General features: G+C 39.6%; 2 protein-coding genes across 2 annotated transcripts; both read right to left on the reverse strand.

The window, feature by feature from the left end:
• Window positions 1-739: 739 nt before the first annotated feature.
• On the reverse strand, window positions 740-13010 carry mettl1 (methyltransferase 1, tRNA methylguanosine). The gene is made up of 6 exons (XM_056365134.1): window positions 12805-13010; window positions 12232-12359; window positions 11921-12105; window positions 9160-9273; window positions 7658-7759; window positions 740-6723 (listed from the first exon to the last, which is right to left on the reverse strand). Exons 1-6 carry the CDS (start codon window positions 12879-12881, stop codon window positions 6607-6609), a joined length of 723 nt encoding a protein of 240 aa, XP_056221109.1. The 5' UTR covers window positions 12882-13010; the 3' UTR covers window positions 740-6606.
• A 1089-nt stretch (window positions 13011-14099) lies between these two features.
• On the reverse strand, window positions 14100-23263 carry LOC130176398 (E3 ubiquitin-protein ligase MARCHF9-like). Its single transcript, XM_056387478.1, has 4 exons — window positions 21531-23263; window positions 17536-17691; window positions 15590-15782; window positions 14100-14872 (listed from the first exon to the last, which is right to left on the reverse strand). Exons 1-4 carry the CDS (start codon window positions 21867-21869, stop codon window positions 14553-14555), a joined length of 1008 nt encoding a protein of 335 aa, XP_056243453.1. The 5' UTR covers window positions 21870-23263; the 3' UTR covers window positions 14100-14552.
• Window positions 23264-23878: the final 615 nt, after the last annotated feature.

Consider the following 23878-nt stretch of genomic DNA (forward strand, 5'->3'; position numbering starts at 1 on the left):
CAACAACCCAAACCTGATCCTTACCCTAAAACCAAGTTGTAAGTCTCAAACAGCCATCTAAACTCAGGCAGTTCAGTATTTTATGGATATGTGTATATGTGCCCGGAGGTGCACACCTGTGTGTGTCGTGGTTGTGTTAACTGTTGTCCCTCAGTGAGTAAGGTGTGTTCTTGATTTATGCCAAATCTGTTTATCCATTAGTTTTAGATGACTATAAACAGTTGAACCATTACTTTTACTATTACAGCCTCTCTGCTCACTTGCTAACCAGCTTACATGCACCGTGAGGTGTTTGTGTAACCAGTGACTCATGCTGGTGGAAAGCAGTTTACTGGTGTAAATATAGTAAATACCAGCATCACAGGAATGTGTTATGATTTTATTTTATTTATTATAAGTTTAGTTAAGGTCATTAGTTAGCTTTCCCCTGACAACTGCCCAAATATCCATTTTAGAATTTACAGTACAATTAGTTTATGATAGCCTTTGGGAATCACAACATTAGGACATAATCACTCAAACAATAACCACAATTTCAGTGATTGAGACAAGCTCTAATGGGTGAAACTGGCTCGGAGTCCTGGAGTATTAATTTATACCTTCATGTTGTATTAAGTTGCTCTTCACTGTTTGGAAACCAGTTCAGGATTGAGAGTGATTACAGAGTCACTTACAACAACAGCTGCTTGTGAACATACAGCATATGATGATGCGGTAATGAAGAATAAAACTAGAGCAGTGAAATTACTGAATAATGATTTTTATTGACATATATGCGGTAATTGATAAAGGCTGTGCAGTTTAAAAAAAATATCTTCATGTCATGAATGAATGTGTGTTTAAAGTGTGGTGAAGGACATCTGTTAAATTAAGAACACATCTGGACACCAGATGTGCCCTCTCCACCTTAGTGATGGCAAAACATGTGATTGATTAAAGACTTTCTTTGTTCCTGAGCCGTATGTGACACACCTACTGTATGTAATGACACAGGAAATTCTCTGCAATGATTTTTCACTAAAATCTATAATATACGCTCCGCCTGGGAGTCTGCGCAGGAAAACCAACGAAAGAGTGAGTGTGAATCATCCTTTTGTAGTAGTTACATCAATAACATCAAATCACATCTGTTGGATGAAGCTGTACATAAGCAAAAATGGTTTTTAAGCTGCTGTCCTCCACATTCTTCCCGGCCAGATGTATTGTACAGTGACACTCTGACTACATGCCTTGTCTACATCTTGCTGATCGTTCTCCTGCCAGGACATATACTACTAGTTGATTGATACATTCTTCATCTCTATGGTTTTAATTATTCTTCCCACTTTAAAGTATCTCTGGATTTGCTTTCCTCTGAGGCTTGTTTTTACTGTGGAGTCTTAGCTTTTATATAGCATGTTTTATATAGTACTTAACATACAAGGAGAATTTTCATTGAAATGTGGCCATTAGTTTCGGAAAAAGTGTTGACAGGCAGATGAACCGATGGGCATCATAAACCCCCATGCCAAAAACAAAGTGGAGAAGAAATTTTTTTAAAAGGTCAAATGAAAGACAGATCCAGAGTCACTCTGTTTGTCGCTCCGAAGACAAACAGAGCTACAAACTCACTTTGTTATACAACGGACAAAGTACAGATTCACCCTAACCTATAGCCAGCATGCAGCAGGTTATCTTCAGCAGGCAGTCATTATGGTGACCTGATGCAAACTGACTTAAATAATGAAGCAGTCATGATGTCATGAGATGCAGGTGTAAACTGTTACAGAGGGCTGTAGCTGCTCTCCACTTCAAGTTAATTACTGGCGTCCATCAGCAGCAAAGTTTACTTTGAAAAGTTTGAACAGATCACATTTCCTACTATTCATCGTATACATATGACATAAACCGGACTTGCAATAAAGAGAACTGTATTGTTTCAATAGTGGGTACGACTCTTGTGACGGAAATTGCCTTAATTTGACTCTTTCTCAGAGGGTTGGTTTACTCTTCTGACTTAAAGATTTTTTTATTTATTTTGATGTCAAGGTTTTCGAAGAGTTTGCTCCATTAAATGTAATGGAAACTAGTACCAAGATACTGTGCAGCATGAAGCCTGAATGAAAGAGATACCTGTGCCTTTGGACTTTCTTACATAAAAGTGATTGATTTTACCCCTGAAAAAAGTTTGTTTGAAATGAAAGGGGACAAAGCAATGAACACCAGGGTAGAACCAAAGCCTGAAGTGACTGTGTCAAGGCTTCTGTTTCCATTTATAAAACTAATATCTACTACATTTCTATTTTACAAGACACATTATTTTTTCCAGTGTCCAATTAAATGTTCTTTTGTGGAGCAAGTTTTAAACCCATCATCAACATTGTAATAACATATCAGCAGAAAAGATAGTAAGACCCTGATGCCGGATGTTACATGTAATTTCTGTAACCTTAAATTATCCCATGAAAAATAAGGTGCAAGGCAAATATAAGGAAAACAAAGTATGTTTTTTTTTAAATAAAGTCCAGCATAAAAAGTGGGAGGAGAAAACTGAAATATGACATGAATGTTTCTTGAAGAGATGAGACTGCAACAAATGACAGGATGACAGGGAATGATTCTTCAGCTGTCACTTAAGCAGAGAAGTTATTCTTGCCCGAGGGGAGATTTTAGGTAAAGAAAAAATGATAAAGTCATAGCAGGAAAGGGGTACAGGCTGCTGTCTGAAGTTCAGTGATCATCATTTTTTCTCCTTAGAAGTCACAAGCAGTATGGGGTGAACCAAGGACAATTGGGAGAAGATTAATACAAAGTGAACAGTTCTTTGTTGGGTTGAAGGGACTGAAAAAATGAGGTTGGAACCTCAGGCCAGGAGTGGTTTCTCATTAGTCCAGACCTGAAAAGCCCAAGTAAGAAAGGATTTGATGCTGAATTCAAGCCTGCAGGGTGGCAGAGTCGCTCTGATGTGGTTGTGTAGAATCTCACCGGGGTTGTTAATGCTGTGGGAACGAACAAGGCAAGCTTTTCTGTGGAAGTACAACAGCTCAGTCTGGTTTAGGCTGATCTTGAGGTGGCGGGCAAACATCCAGCTGGAGACCTCAACTAGGAAGCAGAGATATTGTACACACCTCAATCTCAGTATCAGGGAGGAAAAGAAAATGTAGTCAGGTGCCAGTGGCTTGGAAAAGTAGAAAATGTTAGAGATAGTATTCTTGACTTGTGCTGGAGTCTGGTGGTTAACAGCATCAACGGCTTTATACAAAGTCTAGGAGGATGAAAACTGAGGAATTACAGATAGTTGAAAGTTATATGAGAGCACTGATCTGTTAGACTATAAGTATAAAGCAAACAGTCAGGTAGCTTAGCTTAGTATTAGGACTGAAAACAGGAGGAAACAGCTCCAACTCCACCTACCAGCACCTAAAGCTCAACAATAAATGTGTTAAATCTTGTTTGTTTAATGTGTACAAAATCCACTGTGTAGAAACAAATTGTGATTTTATGTTGTAGGTTATTTCAGGAAGTTCCTGCTCCAGTGCAAGAAATTGTCCAGCACATAACTTCACCATACCGGCTGCTGGTAGGAGGATTGTGTTACCTAGCTAGCTACCCGATTCCTCATGTTTCCAGTCTGCACTAAGTTATACTTAGCTAAGATAAGCTAAGCCAAGCTAACCTGCTCATGGCTGTAACTTTTATCACACAGGTAATGGTGGTAAATCTTTTTCATATTAATCTTCTCATCTAATTCTCACCAAGAAAGTAAATAAGCGTATTTCTCACAATATCAAACTGTACTGCTTTAACGTGGCAGGAGTGAGAGCAGCTTGAAGCCAAATCATTTGCAAAAGAGAAGGAAGGTGACAATGAAATTAGTGACTTACGTTTAAACACATCACAGTATAAAATGGTTGGAACAGTGGTGGATGGCTGCCTCTGTAAACACGTTCAGAGGGGCATTAACCTTTGACCTCGATAACATTCTGACGTTCAGGTGCAACAAATTCTTTGGGTATGAGGCAAATGCATCATCTACATTGCTTTACTAGTTTTGCCAAATGCTAATCATTAAGTTTCTCTCTCTGTGTTTCCCCTGCAGTGCATTTAATTAAACTCTTATTCGATGACCTGATGGTACTAAAATGTTACATGGGCTGACTCAACAGGCTTTGTTACCACATGGCAATCATAAGTGATAACAGAACAGCGGCTCACTACACTAGACTGGTTAACGCTTTCACACCATAAAAGATTCTGTGAATACTTCCTGTATTTACCGAAGAATACATAGACTTGAGGAAATAAACCTTCAGAAGAACAGTCTGGTAAAAACTTAACACAAGGTAAACTTACTTGGAATTTCTAAAGCTTTCAGTCACATCTGGTGGGCCTCCTCAGCACATGTAGCTGCTCGCTTGTTATGGAGAGCCATGAGATGTGGCTAAAAGCTCCAGAAACACAGAGTAAATGGACATTGGGTCAAGTTTTCTTTTCTTTTGGCCACAGAGTCAAGAGATTATTTCTGTTTTTGTGATATGATGAACATGGTATTGTAACGATTACAACCCATCTATCTACAATAAAATATAACATAGGTGATGTGAAAACATTATCGTGTTATGTGTTGTTGTTTTGGGAAAGGTTTTGAATGTGAACATCACTGCTAGATAGCAGCTATTTATGCCTGCTTTGTTTCTGTCAGTCAAACCATTTATTATTTAATGATTAATGCTGTACATGACACACTCATCTCCATATCCTTATAATAAAAATGTTAATTGAGCAATTATTTTCTCCCCTCATGGCTTAACTAATTATTTTATAGCTATCCAATAAATAACAGATGAGTACAGAGGAAGAATGCTTCACTTTCAAGAGTTTCAACTATTTTCATTATGGGTCTGAGCAAATACTGCTGTACGTGTGTATTTTACATTTATGTTCATCATGTGTTCACAGATGAACTTAGGCGAACATGCTCATGGGAAATAAGCACATATTGTGTTGTAGACCTAAGGCTATTGAGAGATGAGAAAATTAAACATACTGTCTTCATACTGCACAGACACAGATGCTGTTTCAGGACAATTCTTCTCTCAATACTGGAGGTAATCTATATTTTTATATCACTTAGGAGTTGTGCAAAAGAAATTGATTGGAAAGCTGTTATTATGAAAAGGACAAAAAGCACAAACTGTGATTTGGTATACTGTTGTATGATTTGGAAAGTTTCAGAAAACAAATTTTACTGTAACCTTAGTAAAGAGCACAAAAGTGAAGTGTTCTTTAATATTATTAATATGATTTTTAGTTTGAGTCCTCCAATTACTTTCTGCAATCATATAAAGTTTTCCAGTGTCTGGGTTTCTATCATTAAGGCATGTGCTGTCCTGTTCTTAATCACCACCCCCTGCAGCAGCAAAAGAGCTTCAAACCTGCACTGTCCCGTTTCTAAACTCCTGACAGACAAAACTACCAATGTGTAATATACAGCTAAAATCATGAAATGAGCAGAGAAAGCCACAGTTTCTGTTACAAACTCTTTTGATCCATACCAGACACGTCTAGAAGATAATACCAGACAGATAATAAGTGATAATTGAATTAAATTTAAACTATATTTCGAAAGAACAATTAAGTAATCTCCAAGTGTCTTTAAGTATAAAAGCTGTAATTAAATGATCGTCTATCATCTAAAAACTTGACTATTTCACAGTCATTCCTTTGAATTTGAACACCGTGTGCTGCATTCAATTCATATAGGACGTGCCGCAGCAGACTGGTTTATTTTTACACCATATAATGACCCAAAGCAAACAAGCAACTCAGTAATCCAATTCAGATTCAGTCGCCAATACTGTGAATTAATACCAGGAAGTTCATATAATCACAATGAGTCATTTCAAATTGCTTTCAAATTAATAGGAAAAACCAAGGCTCTGTCTCTTGAGGCAGGATTACAAAAGATAGCTGGATATCTGTGCTCAGTAAAACCTAAACTCCTCTTCAAATCTAGGACATCGACTGAAGTTAAAAGCAACTAATCTGGGGTTTATTTTAATAGCGAACTTCGTCGTCCAGTTTTGTGATAAAGGTCCCAAAATAACTGCAACACAAAATTACAATATATAGTTGTTTCAGTTCATTTACAAAGTGTGTAAATGAACAGTAAAGTTGTTTTACTGAAAGAATTACAGTTTAACTGCAGGAATTTACAGCAAATCCAAAACAGCACCGATAATTCTGGCAAAACAAATGGAAGAAAATATTTTTTTTAAAAAGAGGCAATAATTAAAAAAAACCTTGACAAAAGAGCTTGCAAGTCTAGTCTGAAGAGATCCATTTATGATTTACTTGCCTTGTGCCTTGTGCTGTCTTTTGTGAGCTGAGGAATGAAATATGTACATTGTGTGAAAAAAAAAAAAAAACTCAAACAAATCCTCCGTCAGGAAATGATGTAAATGTTTGTTCACATATTCCAGAAAATAAAATAAAAAACACCACTGTTCATCTGCCTGGGGAACAAACCACAGCCTCTCCACAGAGCAGTATCACCCATGCAGTCTGTGTCTGAATGACTGCGTAAGACCATTATTCCAGCTTCCTGCACGTCCAAACTGTTTGGTCTTAGTTTGAATCCTCAATCCTCCGGAAAACTGCGAGGAAATTCTTCCCTCCGTTTCTCTGCACTTTCTTTCCTTCTTCTGTACACGTACCCAAACGAGTTATGATGACGTCGCCAACCTGCCAAGAGAAGATTGTTTCTTTAAGCAGATTGGACACATTCACATTAAGAGATGCAGAGAAAGTTAACTCAATTAAACTTAAAAAAATATATAGATATATTAAGTATTAAAAAAAGTAACTAAACAAAACTTATTTTGTCTTATGCTGACTGACTGTCGTAGTAGTTCGACAGTCGCAGATGTAATTCTGAGTTGGAGATGTCAAGAATTTCTGACAGCTACGATATCCCTCTTGTGCCAAGGATCTAGTTAGCAAAGTGAAACCAAATATCAAATAATAACAAGTGATTCAGCTAATTCAAAGGAATACTTAGACATTTTGGGAAACATGTCATGTATCAGTTTTCTTCCTGCGCGTTAGATGAGAAGTTTGATACCACTCTCATGTCTGTACAGTAAATATGAAGCTACCACTGGCAGATGGCTAACTTAGCTTAGCCAGAGCAGCTGCAACATAACCTGAGAAGACTGAGAAGTTATTGGTCCAGTACTGGTCCCCGTACTGGTCCCTGTACGTAAAACAGTGAACTATTGTTTTTACTCTCTGGTCTTTGTAAGGATTAAACAAACAAGATGTAGCATCTTAATTAGTGAGCTTCAGACATGCTGGTGGGCAGGTTTCGTTACCTCACAGAGAGCAGAGCCAGACCAGCTGTTTCCCCCTGTTTCAAGGAGGTTTTTCTGTCCTTCCCATTCTGCTATCATCGTGTGAATGTCTAAGCTAAGCTGACTAGCTGCTGGATGTAGCTACATATGAAATGTAGACAAATGAGAGTGGGATTCAGTTTCTCATCTGAAGTGTATGTCCCAAAATCTCAGACTAATCCCTTCAGAGAATTTAAGATCATGAATTGACCTCTTTTACTCCAAGAAGCAGATAAATGTTGCCATGACCCCTAAACACAGAGATGAAAAGCTCCTTGTCAACGTACCAGTTCTTCATCAGGGACACGTGTAAACAGTGGATGTTCAGTGAAGTGCTTCACCATCCAGAGGTGGACTTCCTCCACATCTGTGATGGTATACACCAAACCCTGATATGACCAGACAAACATGCGAGGTTATGAACACACTTCTGGGAATGAAACAAGTTAATCATGCATCACTGGTGGCTGAACATGGATCCATTTAATAATAAGAATGATAAAGAAAATGAAATACAAACGGTTTTGTCCTCAGATTTTTTTTTTTTTTTTAACTTCTTTTTAATCTTTTTTAACATTTTTAAACATTTCAGCTTCAGAGTTAAGTGGTTTCTTCATCACCTCTGGAGAGCAATGGTCCATGTTAAAAAGATAAAAATAACCTACAGACAACACAGAGGTTAATCACCTGTTACTGTAGTTTACTTTGGAGGCTGTACAGATAACATTACTAGAACAAAGATTTCTAAGAAAAATCAGCAATGGCACAGATTTCCACACCAGTACGTGTGTGTCTGTGTGTTGTCAGCACAGATTCGTGTTAATCACACCTGTTTCCTCTTTCAGGTGTAGTCTGACAACAATTTAGATTTAAAAGATAGTCCCTTATAAACAACTGACTCAGGTCAATTTTGATGTGAAAATGCCTCTATAAATGAGCACTGTCTTGACAGCTTCCCCACCCACCAGCACAGTTACAGCTGTGTGCCAATGCTGAAGGCTCTTGCAGAACTTATGCACGCGCGCACACACGCGCGCGCGCGCACGCACACACACACACACACAGAAATGCCAGAGTTAAAGTGATAAAGCCAAATTTAGACACAATCCTTCCATTGTTTCCTACAACCTCCATCAACGCTCGCACCCTATTCAAATGTCCCACTGCTGCCCTGACAGCTGTGGCAGGCCGGAGCAGGGTGTGTACAGACATCAACCAGCTGCAGGCCACACCAGTTGCTCAATTTTATTTCAGTGAATTCATGGATTTCTGCATACTGCTATCGACTGATAAGATGACGACAAGAGGTTTTTTTTGCTGTACTTAGGCCGACCTGACCCTATAAAACAAGTCTATACTCATATTGTAATTCACAATTTTTTCTGTTCATCCAAAAGTTAAAAAATGATTCAGTCGAGTAAAACACCACAGATAGAAGCAGAAATTCTATGTGTGAACTTGGCCGCAACTAGTGCTCCAACTAGGAACTATTTTCACCATTAATTAACCTGTCATCATTTACGCAATTAATCTATTATTTCCTATTACATAAAATTTCAGAAATGTACTTTCTCAGAGGTAACTTTGAGGTAACACAGTTCCAGACCCAAAGGTTTTCAGTTTACTACAATATACAACATGTCACCTCTGGTGAGATTTCAGAAGCTGAAACCAGTGAATATATGAAACTTTTGTATAAAAAAATAACATAAACAATTATCAAAATTATCCTTGTTGATCAACTAATTATTTTACTACTAGCTGCAATGGGTCTGACTCATGTACATACCCCGACTCTCAGTGTGTAGGCATACTCTGCCAGCAACGTGGGACTAATGATCCTCCATTTGTGCTTGGTCTTCTTAAAGTGCGGGTCAGGGAAGAGGAAGAACATCTTACTGAGCTGAAAGAAAAAGGGAACAAACAGAAACAGTGAAGCATGTACAGAAAAAAATGTTTCCTTTTAACTCTAGTCATTCTCAAACACAAGATGAAAACTAAACTTTTTATCTACATTCATAGTATGGTTCTATAATGTTTAAATGTCATCGCTTCAATGTGGCCTCCTTAACATTTTGTGGTTGATTGTTAAGCAGCGTGGATTGCAAAACTGGAATTTCCCTCGATTTATTTTTTCTCCATAAAGTTCCCCCCATGTCTCTGTTTTTTGACAAGTGTACAAGTGCCGGCTCCATTGATATTAGTCTGGCTGATACATTAAAAACCATTCCAGAAACTTTTTATTAGTTAAAATAAATAATGTCAGGTATAGACGGAAAGATGTGGGGATAATCACTGGGGACTGCTGCAGCCTCAGGGGCCTCTTCAGTGCTGATGGCAGATGGAAAAACCTTTACACTTTGAATTATTTTTGGGTTACAAAACCTGCTAAGATGAGGGGAAAAAAATAGAAAAGTATGTCACGTCTTTAGAATATGCTGTTTCAACACTTGAATCAATTCATGCATGTGAGAGGGATTGGGACTAAATTTTGAGCACTAGTCTGGGTGGTCGTCTTTTATTTCTCCACTTTGAAGAAATCTGGCTCTTGAAGACAGTTTTGTTCTAATCATGAGTGAGGAAGACAACTAATACTAAAGATGCTGGAAAAATGTTCAACTTGGATAAATTCATATGATTTAAGAGATGTGGTTTAGGAAATAGTTGACGGGAGTGACGCTGTCTGCAGAATAAAACACCTTAATGTCAATGCAAACTCAAGCCAAAGTTCTTTGTTCAAATTGGACAGAGTTCCTCTCGCATACTACAAATCTCAACTTGGCAAGAAGCCTCAGCTCAAGCTGTACAAATAATAGCCATATTATTTAAAAGGCACTTTAGAAAAATGAAATCAATGTATGTGTTTTTATTTGAAACAACTTTGTAATATGCATCCATAAATGTGTCAGTGTTACAGCAACTACTTTCCTCATTCATTTCTTAGTTTATACTCTCTCAGGGCATTTGAGGTGAAGTTTTTTATCCAGTGTACCTAAATTAACCCTGGTATACTAAGCCCACTGTGTAATCTAATGCGAGTTTCAACAAGTCATAGATTACCGCAGCTAATTGGAACGGATAAATGGCGTTTTGCACTGCTCCTTACTCAGCTGATGCGATGCCTTGCGTGTCAGTCAATAACCCCATTGTTGTGAAATCCTAGATTTATTGAGCAATCGGTATAATTAAATTCAGTCCATATGTCAAACATGTGGAAAGTAATTATTTTTAACGTTTAGCCTCAAATTCTTTTTACCTTGGCACTGCCATGATGGACTGTCAGCTTGAATTTAAGGTTATTATTGGCTATGCCGGATAAACTATTAAAGAACTTTTGGGCTTTTGGGCTTTTTGTATAGGAATAAATTCAGGGGAGTCAACAATATTTGGATACATTAACATCATATTCTGTATTTTTCTATATACAAGTGCATTCAGAAAGTATTCAGACCCCGTAACTTTTTTCTCTTCACGAGAATGGCAGTGTTTGATGTGGGACAACACTACCCTGTTGAAATACACACACTACACCACAAAGTATTCTGTACTCACAAGGTACTACATGTCAGTATACTGACTGAAGTATCTGATTTGAGACACAGACACAGTCTGTGCAGCACTTGCCAACATGAACCAGTGTGCATCGTCTGTCAGACCACACTAGCAACGGGCATAGAGCTCAACAACTACATAATGACATCATCAACTTAATGTCTTGGATTACTTAGACAACACGGGACACATTTACATTGTTACCAGTTTACCTACAGTCCTACTGATAATGTCAACTGTATAACTGTAACATGATCAAATCTCAACTGTGTGCAGGTCTGTATTAGTCTTTATACCACGGCCACCAAGAATCCTTGATTCTGATTGGCTGGCAGGTGAGGATTGACTTTTAAATACTGGACAGTATAACTACACACCTATGATGAAGGTGCTCTAAATTAATGCGGCATTATTAAATTGTAAGTAAAGACTGCAACAGTGAGGCTCAGCTGAACAGCTTGGAGCCTGTGCTCAGTTTGATATTTGCATGTATCTAGATGTAACAAATCAATGAACAGCAGAAGAAGAAAAGAGGGCATCAGAAATAACATTAGGGGCATGATTACCATTATTGAGGCTTAAAATGACTTTAACTGTATCCTTATTGTTTCATTTTGCAATAAAATTGTGAGAATGACTGGAACACTTGAAAATATTTAATGAGTTTTAAACAGAAAACTAGGAAAAACCAAATCTTTATAATACTTGTTTGAACTCAAACTGTATTCATACACATCCAAACTCATATCAACACTTCTGGAATGGATCAATTCATGTGAGAAAGAGCAGTGGCCGGCTGTATTTGTCAAACTGCAACCTCTTGTGAAAGTTAATAATTATCGGCTGGATTGTATTAATTCTTGTGATCTCAAGAACAAACATTCCTGAAGGGACTGCTCATCAGTGAGTGTTATGCATCCCCTACCCCAGCAGCCAATCAGGAGCAAGAAACACTCCCATCTTTTCTGTCCGCAGCAAACGCACAAAAGCAGACCTACCTGTCCTTTACAGAAGAAGTTGGGGAGGTACTTCATTGCATTACTACGAATGCAGGCGATGTTCTGGTAGCTTCCAGGTTCAGAGGCACGCAATGATTGGATACGATCCTGGACGTAATCCGACACTTTGACCCGGATCTCCATGCCCAGCATAAGCTTGTCTGGGAAAAGTGGAGATAACGCCACTGAAAGAAAGTAAAAGATGCACAAGAGACACGCACAAAGACATTAACAAAGTGGATATAAGGACAGTGTAGAGCAACGCTATGACCTGTGCACACTCCAGGTGGTCGGATCAGTGACATAACTACCTAAAAGCCCCCCGTATCCACATCCAATGTCTGCAAACTCTACTCGCGGGGTCTCTTTCTCACACAGGTCTCCAGTGAAGAAGTCTGGATACAGCTCGGACCAGTCCATGTCCTCCGGACACAAAGGACTGAGGAGAAAAGAGGATGAAACAGTACGTTGTTGTGAACAGTTCTCAATGAAACTATGTTCTTCTGCAGAAATAGTCCCCATGAAACCTTTGGACAGTGTTTTCTCTAGATTACTCGGCATTACAGGGATTTTGTTTCTGAAAAGAGATGGTGCTGAGGATTTTTTAAATGCAGCTGTTGTGTTATAAATACAAATTTAACAAATATGTAAAATCCTTGGCTAATAAAACCACAACTTTCTGCATGACTCGCTGCCACTAGGGGGTAAAAAGTAAGTAAATATGGGCCAGTTTCTTCTTTTTACATTTATAAATGCACAGCTGGGACATTCACGCTAGCAGATGCTGACACAAAGCGAAACGGGCACGGTATAGTGTAGCCTACACTGCCTTAATACCCACACTATATATAGGTATTAAACTAAGACACATGGACATCACTCACTAGTCAAACGTGTGGTGAGCCATCGGGTTTGAATGCGCTCGCTGTCTGTAGTATCGCTTCTGCGGCATTGACGTCATGTTGGATTAAAATACAAACTTTACTCTCGACAAAATGTTCAGTCTGTCACGTAAATATTAAATAAACACAGGAACGTGTACTGCTACAGAGTCACGTTGGTTTCCAGTTCACCACCGGTTGTCAGTCGCGGGGATTATACGTCATCGCTAGGCGTCCTCTCCGTGTTGCCAGGTTTGTTAATTTTACACGTATCGTATTTCAGGTCACTTAATAAAATTGGAGGATTGAAATTTCTTCTTATCACGGACTTCAATATTGATAAACTACCTGTATCATTTCCGCAAACAAATATTATAGTGGAAAATTTTATGTTTAAGCAACTTTTCACCTCATACCACTATACTCTGGAATAATAGATGAATTTACCAGAATAAATCTTCATTATAGGAAGATTGGTATGAAGACTATGGTCTGACTTAGTGGATACTTGAAGTAATTTATCAGATTATGAACAATTCTACACTAAACATATTTTAAACCCCTTCAAAGTGAGACTTTTTTTAAATTATAAAGCACTTCCCTGAGAATTTGTGTTTCTGACAAAAAAAATAAAATGGCACACCGATGTATACAGCTGCAACTGACCCCACTGTCAACCATAACCCTAATTCAGGGAATTTCAATCCTGGACAAGGAATGTGATAATGCTTTTATAATAAACAAATAAAATTAAAATGAATAAACTAAGAACAATGTAATCAACTTTCCCTATACCCTCAAAAACAAAAGAAATACACCTCAAAATTACTTAACATTAATTCTTCTAAAGAATTACTTGGGTTACATTTTTTGTAATATTGATGATAACGTGCTCACTTTGTGAAAATTATATTATGATTATTATAATGATATACAGACACAATGTCAAGTGACAGTCAAGTTTGCTTTGCATTATGTAGGCTTAAACCTCACCTTCTGGTTTTTAGTGTTGACACCACCACACAGTCAGTGATTATTTTCATTCTGTTGTGTATTGAATGGAGATGCTGCAGTTCCCTCTGGACGTCGCCTCTGTCATCTCCAATATTCTCCCCATTTCACTCTGTGACACATTACAGTTAAATCCTGGTGTATTACTTTGTCAGACTTAGACAGAAAGCCGCCCGAACAATTGCTTCTGTGCCTCAGTTTAAGTTATGAGACTATTTTTTTGATACAGTTCTAGAAATACACCATAGACTAACAGAATGAGAAGAAATATGAATCTGACTTTTGCATTTTGAAATATGGTTTTATTTGGTTGTTGACAGTGAATAGAGAGAGTGAGGAATGACATGTGACAAAGAAATCTCCCCTTTTGTCTGCATCATCTTTAAAAAAAAATGTCCAGAGAGGACAACTTTTTGTTGGCTTTCTAATGTCTGATCCATCAGCGCAGCTCCAATTAAAAACAGATCAAATCTACCAGATCAGGAATACGTAGAATAAATTAAGGGTGCTGGGGCCATTGTTGTGGTGGTCGCATGAGAAGGAGCACAATAATTTTCACAAGCAATGTTTTCCCCTTGCTCAATATTTCTCATTGTCCACTTTGAGCTCAGGGAGAATCTGTGAAAAAGTCATCGGCAGTGTTTATGTGACAGATTAGGATTCTCTTTGTATTAAATCCCAATCAACACTTTTATCTCCTCCTTAAACATCAGAGGACATTTGTCTGTATATACCCAGCCTCATACAGTGGTCACCCTCATGACCACCTCATGGTTGGCGCTGTGCAGGTTGTTGGGTCTTAACTGGCTGAGGATGTGCAAAATAGTATAGCCACAGTGGTGGTGGAGAATAGTCCTGACATGCCGACTCGCCCTCTGTCCGCTGTCTGTGACAGTGTGAGGAGAGTTCCTCTCAACACGATCAGCGCCTTTACTGCTGGAACTGATGGGGTCATCTAAGTCCTTCGCTTTCTCGTAATTCAGCACTTTCCACTGCTGGTTCACAGCCTGCCAACGCTTAAAGATCCGGTAAACAGATGATCCTTCATGGATTATAAGGCCTGGGTGTAAAGGACAAAGGGAGGGGGGAGGTCAGGGGCAGGAAGCAGGGTTACATATAGACAAACAGTTGTTTGTGAAGGAGTATCAGGGAGTACTAAAAGCTACAGAAGGTACACAGTTAATAAGAACTATGAGGTCTCAAAAATGAAAATATTACATAAACTAGACTGTTTGTATATCGGACTGATGTTAGGTGAATCACATGTTCATCATAATCCCTTCACAAGAAGAAAAAAGGAGGCGACAGAACGCAACAAACATGTTCATGCAAAACAAATGTAATTCGTTTCATTAGTGTCCATGCAATTAGAATAAACAAAAATGCAAATGTCTTAACTGAAAACTAAATTGCCAATACTGTGTTGTCTAAAGGATCTAAAGCTTCTGATAATTTCATAGGACATTTCCTGAGAGAAACTATGTCATTATACTAATTATAGGGAAAATAGGACTTTACTTGAAAGAACTGTCCTGTTTAAATCTAAGTAAATATTCATTCATTAATCATTCTGAAATGAAATACTGACTGAAAGACTCTCTAAGTATCAATTAATTGGAATAAATTACCTGGATGCATAGTCACTGTCGCTATATTCCTTACAATAACTACCAAATTAAACATTTTTTACCAGGAAACGTCTATGAAATTATTAGGAAATTATGTATGTATAGTAGAGTTACCACCCAACATGGCAGCCGCAGTATCTCCGTCTTACCTATACAAACTATGTCCATGAAGCCGTACATGCCGTAGCATATCTGAAAGAGAAGGTCCTGCCGCTGCCATTTGGCTGAGGGGCTGAGAGACGACCACACCAACCAGGAGATACTGGCGAAGAGGAACAAAGAGCCCAGGATAATGGCTGCAATCTGCACCTTCTCGATCACAGTCAGAGAGATGGCCTGCCACTAGAAACAGACAGAGTGAGACACAAAAAAATGGGCCGAGGCCCCAAAAATAGTAAAATTCTTCCTGATTGTATGAGATAATAGTTTGTCTTTACAAACAATGTTGTTTACACAAAGATGTTCCTCTAAAGACACTGTGCTTCCAAATAGCCACATTTAATTGCAACACACATTCCCTTAATGTTTCTGTGATTTCAGAGTAAAATCAGTGAGTTTCAGCCTGACTCGATAATGAACCTTAACACACTTTTCTTTGCTTTTCTGAAGCAGGATACATTGCAGAAACTTGTCTGCCTAAATAAGATAGATCAGATTACTTCATTAGCATGTAGGGTCTTGAGATCTAATTTCTCTAACAAGTTAAAACTTCTGCCGCTTGTTTGAAAGAACTCCGTGTTTTAGTGCCACCTGAGACAAACACTAAATAAATCTTGAAACAGAGAGGAACTCATGCACAAGCAGTGTGGTTGAAGTGAATGAAAACATGTGTATTATGCATGATATTCCACTTTTTAAGAATGATGTAAAAAGTGGATTTACAGAACATCAAAAACTGCTATTTTCTCTTCAGTATAAAACGTCTGTGGCTCAGCAGATAGTGAAGATTGTGTGTTTAGGGTTGATAGTTCGAGCCCTGGTTTCCACATGTCAGGACACTAAACTGCATTGCTCCTGATGGCCAGCCCAGCATTGCACGTGGTTGAATGAGAGGCACATTGTAATCTGCTTTGTGCTAGCGGCTGTGAAAACTGTGTATAAGATCAAATATACTGAAGCTTTTCTTTTCCATCAGAGTTCATAGATAGTAAAAACTAGTGTGCTAGCTCCCTCCGGCAGTGTGGTGTCAGTGCTGGTTTTTAATGCCATTCATCAACTGAGAGGCGGCTTACATCTTCTTCTGCTTCATTTTTTACTATCCTCAGTTCACTCTGGGCTTCTGAGTGCAGATCACTACACATTCAAAGCGCTGTAACTATGGTGCTGTAGCCTAGTTTTTACATTGATGATGAAAATTACAGTATATCTATGCAAATCCAAAAATCAATTGGTCCAAGTCATACATCCTGTACAATGTCATTTCTTCCAGTTATTGCAGCTTTTTGAAAGAGGTCAAACGTTTCATTCTTCATATGTAGATGACTGACTGGTTGATGTTACTGCTGTAAAATGCAGGCATCGCCCAGCCCAAAGTGCACCTGACAGGACAAGCATTTCATCTGATAATATCTGTGTTTCATCATTCAGAGGCTGAAATCATTCAGTGACACTGTCTGTGGGTCTGCTGTCCATATGCCACACTCTCCGGCTGAATCACGTGCCAACTCTTTGAGATGAGTGCATTTGTTCTTGGCATCCTCCTATAAATCCTCACCACTTTCCTCTTCTCCATTCGTCCATAAAAAACAAAAAACAAAAACAGTATTAATAGCTCCTCTATCTGCCAAAAGACAAAGCTAATGTGCTTCCTGCAGGGAATGGGCGCTTGTTGCTTGGACAAAGTCGGTCCAAAAATGATCGTGGGGGTGGTGGTAATGTAAACACTGCACGGCCTCTGCTGTATGCCTGTACATTCACCTTATCGTCAATGACCCCTTAATGTGATTACGATGCTTTTCTGCCACCAATCACTCGAAACTGGCAACGTTAAGTTTGTGCATGGCCTTCTGCCACAGAGCCAAGGATTTCATTCAGCTCCTTTAAATGTTTATACAGAGACAGAGGGGCAGAGGACAGAGACACTGACTGACTGTACCTGCAGTGGGTTCTTGGTGCTGATGGCCAGGACCTGGTACTTGAAGTAGCAGAGTTCACAGCTCCAGGAGCCCCTCTCACTGATCCAGCGGATAAGGCAGGACTGGTGAGTACAGCGCACAGAGCCGTCACAGCGACAGGGGCTCAACAGCTCCCCCTGCAGGACACAAACAGCAGCTGCATGAGACACACAGACGACTCACAAAGGCTGCTGTTATTGAATCTGCCTGTTAAAAGATCTGATTTGGTGGAGATGAGGGTAAAAATAAAGATAAAAATTGTTATCATAGATGGCTCAGCTTGTAAATCCCCAGCACTGACACTGTTACTGTCAGATTTTTATCTACTGAAGATAGTGTTTGAGGGCATTGTATTAGGTGTTGTTTGTGTCAGGAAGCAAGAGATTAAAAAAAGAGAGACAACAGCTTGGAGCAAACACTGACAGATATCATCAATATGAGACTATACTGTATGTATTCAAAGAGAATAATAAGTGTTGGCCAATGGTTGGCTTTAGTTTTTCCTTTTTTGTTGTCACCCAACACATTTTTGGGGTTTAGTCGAACTTAACATTAGCTTATTAATAATAATGAAATATACAATTATGATCAACTGCAAATAATGAAAATTTGTATATGTCACAAATTGAACAGTGTTTCACAACGGTATGGTTTTATCACCTACAGTACATGGAGCTTCCTTATAAACCTTAATTCTGACACCTAAAGAGTATCGGCGATGACAGTGTTCATCGTCTCCGGTGAGAAGAGAAGCTGAGGTGATAAGATCAAAGCTCCCACATCCCTGCTACGAATAATCTTTGCTTTCTTTTGCCAACTGGCTTCTGTTCTTTTGCAGTTCTTGTGAGTTGATTTAAAAAACCAGAGCTTCACTTTTTACAACAATTTTCTGAGATTTTCTAAAGTGTATTTGACTTTGACAGTTATGTGATAAAATGAACTCTCTCTCAAAAGCAACTCTGTCATACAGCTGTTGTCTGCTTGCTGCAGTAATATGAGACCTATAAACAAAAGAACTGATCACTTCTCTTCACTTTTTTTCTGCCATTCATTAGTTTGCCTCTTTCACTGCCTGTGCAGCTACCCTCGCAGCGTTGAACCGTCTCCATCAGTGGCGTATATACAGCCGTAGGATTCTGTATCTCAGAACCATCTCAGATATTATTGGCTCTCCGTCCTCTCTCTGGCAGCATCTTTCCAACATCCTTGCAAAGCTCCCTGTCTTTCCCAGCTTCACTTTCTTTTTGTCCTACTTTGAATATTGTTTGTCTTGCCAAGAAACTATTTTGCGCCAGCTGCTGTAGCACTGTCGAGAGGAAAATCTAGTTCTGCTGCAATTTAACACGCTGTTGTGATACGCTACTGATTAATCTCACACAAATGGCTGATTAGATTCCCTGCAAAACACCTGTTACTTTCTTTTTGTGGGGAAGTAACGAGGAACCCTGAACAAGGCTTTACTCCTGATTAAATTTCATACTGTAGTGAAAATGAAATGAACTAATTCACACAACTCAGCATGACACAGGTTGAGCAATATTTTGAAGCTTTTAGACGACTGAATGTGAGTTGTGTAGCTGCACTAAATGTGAACCTCTCCAAGAATGGAGTAGAAGTGCACGCATCCATAGCTGCCTGCTTAATCTCTGAAAGCTGACGGTGGTACAGTGCTGTGGGGCTTCTTATCAAAGAGCAAATCAGGCGCCTAAAATAGAACATTTGAATGTCAGGACATGTCTGAACATCACTGCCAGTCAGTTTTCTTCCTTCGTGGCAGCAATACAGTGGGTTTTTCACCATTATGAACTGTCTAGGAATAGTTCCACAAACATGACAGTGAATTCATCTGATTGCCCGGATTGCTGAGTCACCAGATCTCAGTCCAGATGAGCGTTTGGATTTTTGGAGGCAATGATCGGCTCCAAAACCGACACACTTGCAGAAAATACTGGAGGACAGAAATTCTGAGAAACGCTTTTGCCACTTGGTCCTCCAGTTAATTATGGCTAATTAGGGAATAAAAGCAAGGCACCTCATTATTATGAAGATATTTCAAGCATCACGTGAAATGAATGCATAGCTATGTGCTGGGTTGAAAGAAAAATTTCACTATTGATGTTCTCAGCTGGATATCAATCTAACCAGGACTGCATAACCAATCAAAGGATGCACACATGCCTTTATAAGCCGAGCTGCAGACACTCAAAACATGAATCGAAACTTAATAATGTGAGAGATTATGACGCTTTTATTTTCATATGTTTGACTATCTGCTGCTTAACTTCTGCTCGCTTCTCCCCTCGTGTCATTTTCCTGCAGCCTCAAAAGAAATCACAGGACATCTGGCGCAGGTTTTTGTTGTCAGTATGAGGCTCCCTAAGGCTCCCGGACTGACAAGGCTCTTGCACATCTCAATTTATTTTCTGTCTGACTCTTGGTGATGTGCTAGGTCTTTAATCAGCTGGATATCTGGAGGGGAAACAAAAACTTTGAGCAAAGTCTGTCTCTTCAAGGTTGATTTCATCCGTCAGATTTGCCGCACTCAGATCTCCACATCTTGGATTACATTAACTTTTCTTCTCCTTTTTAAAATAACATTTAATTTCTATTTATCAAGTTTGCTCTCCTTCAGCTGTACTGTGCCTGACCTCCCTGTAGCCTAAAGGAATGATCAAAGGCTTGATCCCTGCATTAATGGTTCCTGCTGAAGAGTCCTTCAGCAAGTTATTGAACTCATACTGCCTCCCTCACTCAAATCCCTCTGAATAATAATGAGTATAAATAAGCAGCTGCTGAAAAATTGTCTTTTATGTCGAGGAATCATTCTGTGAAGCTTTTCTTCGATGCTGTTTTCTTAAAGAAATGGCCTAATTTTGTGCATCAGATGCTGAATATATTACTGCGAGGAATTTACTTGTTCAAATGATAAATACACAGTTCCCCCTGCTTCTCTCCAGGTTGTTCTTAACTGATGTCCTTCATCTGCTTTTTTCAGATCACTGTTGATAGATTACTTCCTTTTCTTTTTTTGTTTTATTGTAGTCATTCTACATTTTTACTTCAGATCAGATCAGACTTGATGCACACTTACAGATGATCTGAAACAGTTGTATAATGTATAATGGATGTATAATGGCACATCAACTGAATTTGTTTGCAGAGCAAAATAGCCTAAAGTGACACTCCACTGATTTTACATGATCAGTTCAGTTGTTTTGAGGACCACAGCTCGGCCATGTGAAAACAGCTGTATCATGTCTCCTGTGGCTCTGAAGGAGCTTTTTTCTCAAGTTTGAGAAAATCACCCTTTGGCTAATTCATAACAGAAATCCTGCTTTCTAAACCGGAAGTGTTGGAAAAGACATTGCCACTTTCCAGGGAGGGATATGCTCAAATAAAGATGACACGGGTTCATTAGCTACTGGAAATGTAAGATCCAGTGTTATTGCAACTTGACCCAAACTAGTCAGCTCTGGTAGTCTCCTCTCTGCTGCTTCGATTTGGATGATTCCTTTTTAAATCTGTCTTTTAAAAGTCCCCCAAATTTGGAGCTGTGCAAGTGACTGAAAACACATCACCTGGCTCCATAGCCTTCATCTGTAGATATAATATTGAACATAAAGTGGGTAAACCAGTGCACAAACATTTGCATTTGAATGTGCTGTGCTGTTCTCAGTGTGTTGCCTGGTGCATTAGTTTTCCTGAAAGGTCTTTTCAAAGTTAATTTTGATGATGCCAGATGTCTCTGTGGACCCAGAGGAGCAGTGGACATGGCAGGGTGACCTGCTTAAAGACTCTCCCTCCATCTGAGTGCCACGTGTTTTGTTGAGCCTTTTGTCCTGCTGAGATGCCCATGAGCGCACCAGAACCTTGAAGGGTCAGCTTCTCAGTAGGACCCACCAGGATCCTACTGAGAAGCCGCCCCCCTTGTTCAAGTACAATAAGCCACATTAATACCTCTATTGCATAACTTTACCTTCTCTGGCCCCTGGAAGCAGATCCGGCACTGCGGTGATCGCGTCCCGCTCTCTGAGAGACTCGGGAGGGAAGCAGCGTCCAGGCCCCCTCCCTGGGGTTTGGCTCCTTCTTTATCCTCAAATGCCAGGCTGCGTGGCCGGGGGTCAGAGCCGTAATATTCCTCCTCGTCGTCCCGGTGAGAGCAGTTCAGCGGCGGCCAACCACAGTCTCCTATAGCGAGCCCTCGCATCCTGGTCTGTGTGTCTGTGCCTGTATCAGTCCCCCTGCTTGATCCAGAGCGCATCAGTAGCAACACTTTGAGTTCATTGAAAAAAATCCGGATCCGATACTTAAACATTCTTCAGCAGCTTTACTACACAGGCACAACTGCCCTGTGAAACAACACACAGCTTGACTGTGGTAGGTCCATCAGATCATTATTATTATTATTATTATTATTATTATTATTATTATTATTATTGCATTCGATCCACCTGGTTTAACAGCACAGTTCACATCCTGTTAAATAAAATACAGGTCTCGGTCAAAAACGCGTGCGAAAAACATGATAGGCTATTAGATCAGCCCATAGGTCTTTGCATATCCTGTTGTTATAGCATGTGCACCGCAATCCAGCCAATAGGGAGGGATTATTTTTCATGGACACAGGCGTTTTTTCTTTCGGGATTCAATGGACGGTGAGAGCCACAAACTGCGCGGGCACCATCATTAAAGTCAGTGGGGTCCAGCAGCGTCCTGTCATGCCTACATTTTCACTCCGGTTGTTTGTTGGGTTCCCAGGGTTCAACCGGGTCCCCTCGGTGCTTTAAATCAGCAGGAGCTGTCCAGGGCTTGCAGCAAAATGTTGGGAGTCTATTCCTCTTAAGGGAGAAGCAGAGAGGGTGTCTGAGGGGGGTTGATATTAAATCCTATTAACAACTAAGTCAAATCCGATTTATGTTTGAGTTTCTCATTTACCTACAGGGGAGATGAAATTACAGGAGGTGACAAGCGTGTCTCCTTTGTTGTCTCGCAGTGGCATCCATCAGTTCACTACTGTTTCCTCTTGTCTCCTCTTCTTCGCTGTAGCCTTGGATCTTTCTTTCTTTCTTTCTTTCTTTCTTTCTTTCTTTCTTTCTTTCTTTCTTTCTTTCTTTCTTTCTTTGTTGGGCTGGCACATCGAGCGGATTTTACCCCACACCCCCCCACCTCAGGCAGCCCAGTCACAAAGTTACAGTCCAGCTGCTTTGCACGTTAGAGATGGAAGCGAAAAAAAGAGAAATCTGACGGGCAACAAATCCTCGACAACTTGCCACAGCCACCTCTCCCTTCTTTTCCCCATCCATCTCTGCGCCACCGTTCAGGAGGAGCGACAGGAACATGGATTCCTGCAAACACAAGGTGAGCCGACAGCAGGCTGCAACTCTTCCTTGCAACTCTTGTTAAAAACAAGCGATCATCATCATCATCATCATCATCATCACCATCATTGAGTCAAATTAAGACCTTCGTGGATCAGTGAGAATAAAAATGCCACTTCACATGGCGGGCTGTAGCGATGTGTCTCTCCCTCCTCATAAATCTGCGGGATGCTAAAACTTGATTTCATCTGGTTTTCAGGCAGAAAGCACAAACTCCCCCATGTTTACAGTCACAGAAGCAATTTTCCCGTTAAAAACATCCTCGTGCGTGCAGCTCCATCCACACTGAGCTGTGGCGTGCAGATAGAGGTGGCTGTCCGAGGTGCTGATGTTCACGTGACGTATTGTAAACAACCAGTGTGTGTGTGTGTGTGTGTGTGTGTGTGTGTGTGTGTGTGTGTTTCATCACCTCATGCATGGTGTCATAAGACTCTGATAAATAGAACAAAGACTCTCCAGGGGTTGTGCACAATAGATCCACCGTCACCATACATCTGTCAGATAATAGTTTCAGAGGAGTGTGTCTGCTGTTTATTATCAGGCAAACAGTAAGCTACAAAAAGAAAGACGTTGCAGCCTTGTTGTTTGCTGAGTTTTCTTTTTATAAAGTGGCTAAACATTTGATCATTATGAAATAATCATTATGTAAAAGAAAGAAAAAAAACATCTGCTGTCTTTACAACAATCAGCATTTAATATCAGAAAAATTATATAACAGAGGCATTTTATTCATAAAATCTGTCCCTGACTTTCTTCAGTACCAGTCTACAGCCAGAAATTCCTCTTCTTCTTATCATTATTATAAGTACTTCTCTAGAGTTCCAGTATGCTTGAGGTGTGTTGTGGTGCACAGATGATTAAGTTCATGTTAAAATTTTCATTTTTCCTCCAGTATCAAACTTTGAAATGTAACTTAATACATTTCTAGATTTGCCTAGATCCAATT

This window comes from Seriola aureovittata, chromosome 2 (genome assembly GCF_021018895.1).
Source record: "Seriola aureovittata isolate HTS-2021-v1 ecotype China chromosome 2, ASM2101889v1, whole genome shotgun sequence".
Taxonomy (NCBI): Eukaryota; Metazoa; Chordata; class Actinopteri; order Carangiformes; family Carangidae; genus Seriola; species Seriola aureovittata.